Source organism: Carlito syrichta, unplaced genomic scaffold (genome assembly GCF_000164805.1).
Source record: "Carlito syrichta isolate Samal-C Ts95f unplaced genomic scaffold, Tarsius_syrichta-2.0.1 Scaffold289079, whole genome shotgun sequence".
Taxonomy (NCBI): domain Eukaryota; kingdom Metazoa; phylum Chordata; class Mammalia; order Primates; family Tarsiidae; genus Carlito; species Carlito syrichta.
This window is the reverse complement of record NW_007233175.1, coordinates 453,624-465,689: the sequence shown is the minus strand read 5'-3', so window position 1 is coordinate 465,689 and position 12,066 is coordinate 453,624. Positions and strand designations below refer to the sequence as shown.

General features: G+C 37.2%; 1 protein-coding gene across 1 annotated transcript in view; it reads left to right on the top strand.

The window, feature by feature from the left end:
- The window catches only part of LOC103256219 (protein kinase C-binding protein NELL1-like), a 405,234-nt gene that overhangs the window by 65,739 nt on the left and 327,429 nt on the right, over positions 1–12,066 (top strand). The window contains 2 exon segments of the mRNA XM_021710465.1: positions 4,788–4,860; positions 5,486–5,568. Coding sequence (XP_021566140.1) covers positions 4,788–4,860; positions 5,486–5,568 — 156 coding nt within the window.

The following is a 12,066-nucleotide window of genomic DNA, read 5'->3' as shown; positions in this document are numbered from 1 at the left end:
CTTTTCAAAGCTATTTGATTCAGTGTTTTAGCATACCCCCCCCCAAAAAGAACCATTTTCTTCAATGTAAACAGAGATCTACAGGGAAATAAGAGTGTTAAAAAAGAATTAGCATTTGTTTGGTGGTGAAGCTATTTTCATTTGTATCAGAAAACTCTGCGTGTTTAGGAGGACTTGCCTAATCTTAGTTTTTCTATACATAAGCGTTCTAATGGCATAATTTTCTATTTTTTATTGCATCTTTCTATATTTCTTACTGCAAAAAATGAGAAACATTCTAGGAACAATGGAAATAATGGACTTTAGTTCCCCAACCATCAAAAAACCCATAATATACAACCTACCTGGTGCAAATCTCTTTTTCAGTGCACAGTGAGCTGACTGCAGGAGGCAGAGGGTGATAACAGGTGGATTAAACAAAAGGAAATATATATATATATATATATATATATACATTTTTCTCCCTTCAATTAATACTGATGGTAAAAGCTTATTAATTTGTGTTTTATATCTTAGGGATTTATTTAGCTCCTCAGATCAGCTGAAGTTTAGCATCATACTAACAAAACAAAAATGGACTGTTTAGCAAATTAATAGTGTAAATAAGATTGCAGGGGGGATTATTCGGCTACCAGTTTTTCCAGCACTGAAAAACTGTTTTAGCAAACAGCTTCTAACGCAACAAATACATTCTTCTGCATGTTTGATTAGTATCTATCTACTAAGGCAATTAAGATAAAAATCTCATTTTGGTAACAGTACTTTTTAGCAAAATCTTGTCAGTTCATGTAACCAAGGGCCTCTCTCAAATGATGTATTTTTTTTCTCTATAGCATACTGTATTCACCCAGCAATGGTTTTGGTGTTAGCAGACCCATGGTGTATGGCCTAGGATTAAGGTATCCTTTAGGAAATCTACTTAAAGTACCAGAACCTTATATTTCTCTTAGGTCATACCAACAGATGATCTGGCCCTAGATAAATAGTTCTCATTGGGGGTATCAAAATCAACTCAGAAGCTGTTTCAAAATATGCATCACTATTCTCCTCCAACCTCTTCCAAAATTCTGACACGTACCTCTAAGTTAAAAACGTATGGCCTACAGACCCTAACGGAGCTCAAAATTATGTGGCTGAATGTTGTATAATTTATACTTTTCAGAAATTTGAGGCTTTTAAACTAAGTATTGTGCTTACTATGTGAACTCTACTTTAAACAGCAACTGCAGGGGATATACCAGGATGAAAATATATGACTTAAGTTTTCATGGTGTTTGCAATCTAGTAATTCTCTTGGTTTCCATTCAGTTCCACATGAGTGAATTTTACTGCTTTCATACATAGGAGTTGGATGCTGTTTTTACCACTGTGAACTTTTAATGAGTTAAACCTCTTGCTTCAAAAGAAGCACTGGGTTGACCTTAGAGTAGGGTTTTTTCAAAGTGAGGTCCTTCTACCATTCATCAGAATCATCTGGGACAACTTTTAAAAATTTAGTTTCATTATCACTTACAAATTGCCTCCCCATACCTTTCTACTCTAATCCTATTGAAGAGGAATCTTTTGGAGAGGACCCGGGAATCTGAATGTTAAACAAATACTCAAGGTGATCCTCAAGGAATTCAAAGTTTAAGAAACACTGCCAAGATGAATGCCATAAAATAAAGCATAGATCTGAAAAAAATGAGATCAAATGAGGTCAGCTAATATAGGACCAGCTAGAGTTGCATTTTTCAGTTGTGTAGATACATTTAAAGCTAAATGAGAAGAAATAACAGAAATTCTATTTTTTTTATACCTTATCTCCTTTGGTAGAAGTTGCAGTGCTTGAAGGCACTTTTTCATCTGTGGATGAAATAATAAATGAATTTTTGGGAGTGTGGGGATGACTAAGGCTGACTGAGCTACTTTATAGCTTCATTTGTCATAAAAAATTTTTTTTGTAGTTTTGTGAAGAAAACTACATACTTGGCAAATGCTTCCTGTATAAAACAAATGCCCAGTCACTAAACTGTCCATATGGCAACTTAATTCCGGACCTTCTGCTTCTTTTTTCTTCTGGGAAATGTGCTGGGATATTTACACATATATGTAGTTGCATGCATCCTCACACATATACTCAGACTTCTTTGGACTATGACTGGTATTTGGAGTATTGCCTCTTTTCTTTTTAATCCAGCATAGAATTACATCTACTAAAATAAATTAGCATTCCCATTTTAGTTCATTTGGCAAGAACAAATTTTTATGCCAATATATGGGCTGGCCCCCATGACCTTTCCACAGAAAAAAATACCAAGTGCTTTGGGTTTTTGTGTTAATGAGTATTGGGAAACTATCAGCTCTTACTTGTGTTTCTGTTCAAATCAACCATCATTGACCTTCACCTAATGATCTGTGTAACACACACACACACACACACACACACACACACACACACACACCCACGCACGCACACATGCACACACACACATACACACACACATGTGCCAGAAATTAAAAGTGGAGAGACAGAGAAGTGAGGAAAATACAGATAGAGGAAAGGTGTAGGGAAGCAATTTGTAATGTATAATAAGACTAATATTAGCAAAGTCACTTAAAAAGGAAAAGGAAGGCCAAGCGTAGTTGCTCACGTCTATAATCCCAGCACTTTGAGAGGCTAAGGGGGGAGGAACGCTTGAGACCAGGATTATAAGACCAGCCTGGACAATATTGCAAGACCTTGTCTCCACAAAAAAGACTTTAAAAATGAACCAGGCATGGTGGTGTGTGCCTATGGTCCTAGCTACTTGGGACACTGAAGTGGGAGGATCGCTTGAACCCAGGAGTTTGAAGTTGCAGTGAGCTATGATTGTGCTATGGGTGATAGCGACAGCCTGGATGACAGCAAGACTCCATCTCAAAGAAAAAAAAAAAAGGAAAAAGAAAACTGCTGTATACTATATTATATTTCTATAAGATTGGTAAGAAGTATCTTTTGTAGGTGAATTTTCAGTTTGTTTTTGGAAAGGTGTTTAATAACATGACACAGGGGCTCCAGGTTTCTGAGTTTCCATTCTATGGATGATAAACATAAAAATAATCTAGGGTCTTCTGATGAACAGGTATAGACCTGACCCTTTTCTGATACATGTGCTTTCAGCAATTCTGTACCACCCAGGGTGACCAGATGTCTTGGTTTCCCTGGGAGCCGCGCTGTGTTAGCATTGAAATTTCCCATGTCCTAGGAAATCCCTAAGATGGAAATCTATAGTTTTGTCTCTCCATATTGATTTTTTTTTTTTTTTTAATTTGAAAGGTATATCCTGATCTTTGAAAGCACAGAGATCGAAGTGTGACAATTTCCTTTCGGAGGCCTGTGTAACTGACCTAGAACTTGAGTGTTGGAGAGGATCGTTTGCTTTTTCATACAACACTTCTTTTTCAGATGGAGCAACTGAGGCCTGGAAAAGGTGGTTGACTTATGGCCTACGTTTGCCCATTTAGCTTAGAGATGGACCCAGAGCTCAAAGCAAGGTTCCCCGACTTCTAATCCCATGCTTTTCTCAAATTGCCACTCGTGCTTGAAAGGTGCATTAGATTCTCGAAGGAGTTAATTTGCTTTGAAAAACCGAGACGCCTCGTCCCAGAGAGAAGCTAATTCACTTAGATTGTGCTCCATTAATTGCTCCCTGGTTTTCCTCTGCAAGAGATTATGAATTAATATTGAGGAGCAGTGTCGGAGGCATCTTCCCTGTGGTGAGGCTGTCTTCTCTCATAATCACAAGCACTGCATCTTCCTTGAAAAGGAAGAGGTTAATAAACATATATAATTTTGCGGAAGAGGTGTTGTGATCTTGTTATTTCTATTAATATTTTCAATTAATATTTTATTTTGAAATAATAAGCAGAAAATAGCACTTGCTGATTGCCTTCTGCTGTTTAGAAGATGAGCACATAAATGTTAAATGTTACTCTGAAAGACTTGCAGCACTATCTTAAGCCTATATTTTATTTATAGATTAAGCTCAGTATTCTGAACCAGCTTCCACATCTTCCATCTGTTCTGTAATATTTTTTCCATCAAATCAGGAAAAAAAAAAAGCTCAAAAACCTAAAAACAGAATCTTGAAATTTAACTTGAAAAATTCAAAAGCCAAGTCAATATTTTCATGGAGAGATGGCAGCCCTGATGACGTTCTTAAATTTGAGCTATTCTTCCAGACTGAATTTTAGAATTAAGAGATTACCTTTTACTTCCAGGTGTGGAGCAAGTCTTAAGACTCACCACCAAAAGTTCATGTACCTCAATTAGTTTAGGAGGGAATATTGTTATAGGATTTTCCTGATGTCTAATTTTATTTCCTTGGCTAAATGAATCAATTGAAAAAAATTTAGCCTATTATGTTTCTAATGTCTTTTTCCTCTCACTTAAAAAAAAATTCCTGTAAAGCAGTAATATTTAATGTTCCAAGATGATTAGGGCATTGAAGAAAATTTTTATGGGATCAATGCCTTTTTAATTTGATAGTTTAATAACATTTACTGATGGATTTTTGGTGCTATGATCTCATTGGGGTTAACCAGAAGTGACTAATTGCAGCTATCATGAGATGATTGTATCTTTTAAGATTCCTAAAAAGAGGATGGTTTACAGTAGTTCAATGTGTATCAAGGTTATCTCACCTTCTGAATGAATCAGTCTTCTTAAAAATATAACCTGACCTGCAGAGAGTATGTGACTGTACAGGCGCCATTTGAACTGGTGACTGGAACCTTGATTGCCACCTATCTTATCTGTTTTCAAGGGGATCATTCAAGATGGGAAGATCATCTTTATGCCGAACGGCTACATAACACAGTGTCCAAACCTAAATCGCAGTAAGTAGTAACTTAAAGCATTGATGAAATTTAAATATTATATAACTTATCAGAGAAATACATCTGGAAGGATGTACACAAATTATTTGCATTATTGACTTCAGAGATAGTGAGGAGAGTGGAAAAAAAGCTTATTATCTATATGATATAATTCTGTGTTTTGCATTTTTAGAAAAGATTATGTATTTTTATAGAATTAAAATTTGAAGGTAAAAAGGGTTATGTTAGAAGGATCTGTAGATTAACACGGAAATGTATATTTAATATATATATTTATAAAAACTATTCTTGAAAATTCTTGGGTATGGGTTTACTTTTTTATCTTCTATGATACTTCATATTTTTTTTCCAGTAGTCTCTCAATAAAAAGGAAGGTTTAATTTGAATTTTAAAACATCATGTTGCCTTTCTTTTTGGTTAATAGCACTTCTTTCCTATTCCTTTCTTTTTTCTTATTAAAACAGGAAAAGAGCCAGACATGAAATCCTCTGTGATTTCACCCAAATTTCAAAGCAATTCTTAACCAAAAAGCAAAAACCCTCTGCATACTCAAACAACTGCTGTTTTAAATGTCTTTCTTTTATTGGCATAATATCAATATAGATTTTATATTTTCTTTATTGAGCTTGCCCAACCTGTAGTGATTTCTTGAGCCTGGTGCAAGGAATAATGGATTTACAAGAGCTTTTGGCCAAGATGACTGCAAAAGTAGGTATCTACATTTCACTTGTGATGTTTCATTTCTTTCTCTGTCCTATCTGGAATTTAGAGTGATATGCTGTAATAGAAACATTTTTAGCCTTGGCATCTGCTATATGTTACTACAAAAATGGTTTATTCTTACTCACCTATAATAAATGTAACCACTCATGTCTTTGATGCTATTAAGCTGTATCAAAATGTTTACTTGAAAAAATGTTTGGAAGCAGGAGGCATTATGTATCACTGTAGATTCCCTGGGCGTGGAAAAGGAATTTACCCACTGGCTATTAAACTAGTAACACTGTGAGATGATCTATGGTCAGAACCCCTGCTGCTTATAAGCTAATGCGTTTTGGATGTAAAAATAATCGCCAGTAATCAGAAGGTGCAAAATAGCTATTGTTAGGAACAGATTACTATCACATGAAGGCTTTATATCACATTTTAATGTATGATACATTTTAGGACTGATCCTGAGTTAAATAGTAATGGAGGCAAAGTTTTCCTTTCAACACCATCATCAGTTTTATAATTCTACATCATTTCCTGTTCTCCATTGTTCACTTGACAGGCGTCTTTTGAGGACCTGCTGTTTGCCAGGCACTGTGTTAGGCCCAAAGAAGCAATGGTATACAGGGCATGTTTTCTACCCTAGAGATGTTCATGTCAAGTGGCAGAGCCAAGCATGTAAACAGTTAGGGGCTCTGATATATATTCATACACTGTAGACTCATGATGAAAAGCCCTGAGCCTCATGGAAAGAGACACTGAAAAAAATAGAAAAGGTGGCGAATGCTGTTGTTATGATACCAATCAGTTGTGGACTTGAGTTCCGGCCTAGGGCAAAGAAAGAATTAGGTTGGGCCTAAGAGACATTATACTCTGCAAAAGGAAGAATTTTAATAACAGTGAAAATGATACATTAATCCTATTCCACCTGCAGTTAAGACTGCTCTCTTCCTTCAGCGGTGGTGTGTGCAAAAAAATTGGTGGTGGGTAGGTAAGTATTTGAGAGGGTAGACTGTATTTTGGACCCGTAGAATGGTGCTACTGAAGACAATGTTTCTATTTCAAGGAGGTTTTTGGCCAAGCCAAGTCCCCTTTTGCTGGAAAGGAGAGATGGAACACTTTTGTTAGTGAAAGATCGAGATAGAGGCTTGGGATCTGAAGCCTTAGCGTTTCACTTCAGAGCTGAGTGGAATTGTGAAATGCAGGCAATTATTTGCCTTCCCAGCTTGTGGCATACAGGGGCTTTTATTTCATATTGTCTGGAGCAGCTTGATGTCAATGCTGTTAATTACATTTTATCATGCTACCAAGTTTCTGGAACAAGAAACATGCCACTCAGTCTCAGGTGATTGTGGTTCTCCATTCTACAACTTGAAGGATGCCCTTTTCTTTCTCATTCTTTCCCATCACAGGGAATGCCATTTTTCTCTTTTTAGCTGTGCATTATCTAGGAGCCACATTGAGCTCTATTCTCAAAACATTGTTATGTAAAATGGGCATTTGTGAGGCAGAAGATATTTAATTGTGGGCAATAGCAAGCAGAAAATGGTTTAATTCACTTTCTAAACCCCTACCCACTCCTGGTACTTTGGCAGATTTGTATGTCTGTTCCTTCCAAACCTGTATAGAATTATAATTTGAAAGCCGAGTACTTCCATTTTCACTGCATAATTTGAAATCTGTGGTGATCTAGAACAGGAGTGGGCCAACTATTTCTGTAAAGAACCTGCTAGTAAATTTTGGGTTTTGCAAGCCAAGAGTCAAAATTGAGGGCACTATGTATATAATTATTTCACTGAAATATAATAATTATGTTCATTTGAATTATAATTAGTAAAAACTGCAAAAGCCATTCTTAGCTCACAGGTCACACAAAAATAAGTGGTGGGGCTCAATTTGGCCAACTGGCCCTAGTTTACCAATATTTGATCTAAAAGAAGCTGGGAACTCACTCATCCTAGATAATATCTGTCGAACATTTACCATGTGTTAGTTTTAATGCTTATACTTTTTATATTCACTATCACTTTAATCTTTACAACAATCCTGTGAGCTAGGTTTGATTTATTAGCCCGCTTTACAGATGAGAAGTCAGAGTTCCAGGAAGATCTGATAGCTTTTCCTAAGATCATGCATGGCTAAGCTGAGAACTGAGTTTAGATAGTTATAACCTAAAAGTTGAATCATGACCAAGAAAGTTTATGGTTTGAGAAGAGAGGGTTGGAAAGAGAGACAAAAAGTATAAAGAGGGCATGACTGATGGAGAGAAAAATGAAGATGCTACCGGCAGGAGGATGGAGGTATCAGCAAGAAGAATGAGCAAATAAAAAGAGAGGGAAAGAGAAATGCGTGTTTGATCACTTTATTGAGCTGAGCTGAAGTTTTTAGATGATATCTGTTGGGAGTGAAATATGTGAACATACAGCTTGCAGCAACTTTTCAAGGAGAAAGGTGAGGGCAAAAATAGGGCCTTTTAATATACCCCTTTGGGGATGAACTGTTTGTTTTTCTTGGAAATATGTGGGAATTCTTTCAGTGCTGTGTTGACATTATGTCTGCTTCTGCCAGGACTACCCTGGGTCACCTATCTTACATTATCTACGTAAGGATTTTCAGGCCTCACAGATTTTCAGGATCAGACTGCGAAGCCTAGGACAGACCAGGTGAAGTCTCCAGAAATATTTTTTTTTTTTTAAAAATAATGAATGTATTTATTGTTATTTTAGAAATAAGGTCTTACTTGGTCACCCAGGCCGGAGTACTGGGGCACAATGGTAGCTTACTGCAGCTTCAGAATTTTGGGGCTCAAGGCGTCCTCCCTCCTCAGCCTCCCAAAGTGCTGGGATTCCAGGCGTGAGCCACTGCACCAGGTCAGGAGAGGTTTCTTTGAGGTTTCTCAGAAAAGATTCTTTTTATCCTCTAGGCAGTACTAAACTTGAACAGGAAGGCTTTCTTTCTGTGCCTTGTGCAAGCCTCATTTTCCTTTTGTTCACTCAAAACTAAGGGTGCAACATGATGGTGTCCCACCTTTATGCAGGAGTTTCCTCTTGCAGATACCTGTATCCTCCTGCCATCTTTTGAAGATCCTGTTCTCTAATTCTGCCCCCTGTGCAATCATCAAGATGGGAACTCAAGGCTTGTATGTCTCAGCAGGAACCTTTAGGATATAGTTGGCTTTGATGCTCACTTATTTCCTGGGATCTCTGCTGTCATTTTGTTTTGGCCTCTGTGGTTTTCTTCCTTTTGTATCAGCTTTGTGATGACTTTTGAAAGTTGTTCTTTATACCTTGAATACAGCAGTACTTCAGTTGGTTCTATGGGTGAATCCTTCAGGGTATCTAGTCCACCATCTTGGTGGAAGCCAATGTGTAACTCACTCTTTTGGCCAATGGGAGGAGATGGAACCTGAGGATGAAGGGCAAATTGGAAGATAAATATGGTTCCCTCATGCACAGAGGATTCTGTGGCACCAATTAATCCAGACTCAGTCTTTGTCTTTGATTAAATAAGCCTATAGTGGCAAAATTTAGTTGATGGGGTTGGAACTAAGCTTTGGAGGTTTGGTTTGAGTTGTCCAGTTGCTGTGGTTTAGACAGGTCTACAAATCGTGGTCGAGATAGAGAATGGGCTTTGGACTCAGATTGATTTTATTCTGGGTCTCTGTTTTATCACTCCCTTGGATGTTTATAGTCTTGAACAGGTCTTTGGACTTGTTCTAGCCGCCATTTTCCCCACAGGTAAAATGGGGACAATTATTCCTGCCTTTGTAAAGAGCTCATGAGACCAGACAAGTGAGGTTTGCTGCATGGCTCACAAAGGATATTCTGTAAATGATAGCTGTTGTTATTTATACTATTAAACGTAGAAAAAATAGGCAGCCATGAGAAGAAGATGTAACTTTCTTGGTGATTGGAAATCACAAAGTCTGACAGAGGCTGTGAGTTGCTGTCAGGGCCCTAGTCTAGAACTAGATTCTGAGAGTTCCTGGAATGTAACAGGAAGTCCTTACACTTGGGTCCAAGTAGAAGTCCTGGATCCTTCCCAGAGAGCAAGCCCAGTGTATAAGCAGGATAGGAATTGGTAGCCAAAGTCAGGTCAAACTAGACAGAAAGCACTTTTAGGTGACAGAGGCCAGGGTAGATAAGAGCTCTCTTGAAGAATCTTGGCATTTTGGCAAACCCACACTTTTGCAAGGCAGAGAAGATGCGGGACTGCTACCTAAATAAATATTCCTTTTTTTGTTCCCTGACACCTCCCTTAGTGATCCACACCAGTCCACCACGCCCGTGTATTACTCTGGAAGTTTTCCAGGTGGTCTTGATATTGCGGGAACTACCCACCCACTGGGCCAGGGTCAGGGTCTGTCCTGCTCTCAAATCCCACCTGTACTGTAATCCCACTCTGCCATCAAACTCAGAAAGAAGAGATACTGAAGACCGGTAATATCTTGATTACTTCTGTTTAAATTTTTGACAAATCTATATATGCAAATCAAGTAGCACTTGGGGTGGCATTTCAGCTTGTAACATATTTAATTTTGAGGCTTTCATTGTTTCAAGAAGTTCAATAATGATTTTTCAATTAAGCTTAAATGTTTAACAATAGAAGTTTCTTGTTTCTGTCCCCTATAGCAAATGCCAAAATAAATAGTATTTCAAAGCAAAAAAGCAATCCACCACACATCTAATGTACTCAGAAACATTCATTGACCTCCTACTATGAAAATGGCCTTTGCTGTCTGTCTTTGAATGTGTAGAGTTCAGAATAAATGATTCGGTCTGTGGTTGCTTAGATAAATGCATGAACAAAAGAAAGACAGAATAGAGATGTAGATTTGATACTGTATCTATTTTGGATCTGCAGACATTCATGGAGAAAGTGGCAGGTAGTGTAGAAATAGCTTTTGAAAATGAATTTGTATAAATTCAGCATCCTAATACCAATGACAGAAAATGTAATTCATGTTTTGATTCAGAGTTGTTTATCTCCTTTATTGTTGTAAGATTTAGCAGGGGAAAAGAGGAAGGCAAGATTACATATTAAGTGCTTTTGAAAAATTAGCTTTTTGCCTTAATATCTCTTTGCTTTTGTGCCTATCTGATGCACTCTTATTATTACAGAGATTAGGGCTTTCCATTGTTGTCAGAAAAGGCAAAATATTTTAAAAATAAAAACAACATTTAGAAGGGAAATGTAATCAGCCTTGAGAACAGCTTCCTTTATATTAAAACTGACATCTTCCTTGGAACTGAGTTTTGTAGGTGAGCGTAGCTCTACTTTGTGGGACAGTACTAAAAATTGCTAATATTATCCTTAGGCTCCTGGATTTTCAGAAAATGTGAATAGACATTGCCTTTTGGATGATTTAGTCTTTAAGAAGTACCCTTCTTGGAGTGATACAGACACCAGTGTTGTCCCAGATTTTCAGAATAAGGCAGGCACAGTTCCTCTCACAAAGATATTCACTTCTGAGCCACTTTTAGGAGGGATGTAGATTTAGATCAACTCTTTGTTGTTCAATCCAAGACCATACATTTATCACTATTTTTGTGTAGGAAGTACTGAAACTTTAGAAATAAAGATAGTAAGTGATAAGTTGTCATTTCCTTTTTCTTATCTCTGACCTATACAGATGACCCTCTGTATCCATGAGTTGGTTGTACATATGTGGATTCAGCCATCTATGGATGAAAAATATTTGGAAAAAAACCCCCCACAAAGTTGCAGAAGGCAAAATTTGAATTTGCTTTGGGCTGAGAATGATGTAGAATTCACGTGAATGAAGTGATGTGTAGGCATTGTGCTAGATGTAGGTAATCTAGTGATGATTTAAAATATGCAGGGAGATGTGAGCAGGTTACATGCAAATACCACACCATTTTATATAAGGGACTTGAGCTTTTTCAGATTTTGGTATCTGCACGAGGGTTCTAGAAACAATCCCCAGATACTGAGGGATGACTGCTTATGGTCATTTGACCTCACCAAACTCTTAGAAGCGTGTTTTATCTCTGTTTCCTAAAGAATTCCCAAAGGACTTAATTATCGTTGATTTTAGAAACAGTGTAATTAGGCTGGGGTTTTAAATGAGACACATGTTTTGGAAGATTATGCATATTAGAAGTCATAGGAAGCTAATATTTTAGGCAGTCGACTCAGTTCTTTGGGAGCTGATCATGAATTATGTGGTTTGCTAGGATCCTATTTGTTATTTTTTCTGACCTTTGCAACTACCTACAAAAGGCAGAAAAAGGATAGGTTTCCTCGAGAAATAAATGACAATTGCTAAGGTTAAAATTACATGTGGATTCAATTTCCAGAGAGTAGTGCTGTTATGAGGAATTACAAGAAGCACTTATGGAAATAGAGCCATAGTTAATGTAGAAAGACAGTGAAAGTCATTGTTCTCCAGGTTCAACAAGTATACCTAAAATATTGGCTTGAAATTTTCTTCATTGGATCAAAGATTGAATTAGTCTTCTGTATGGGGAAAAT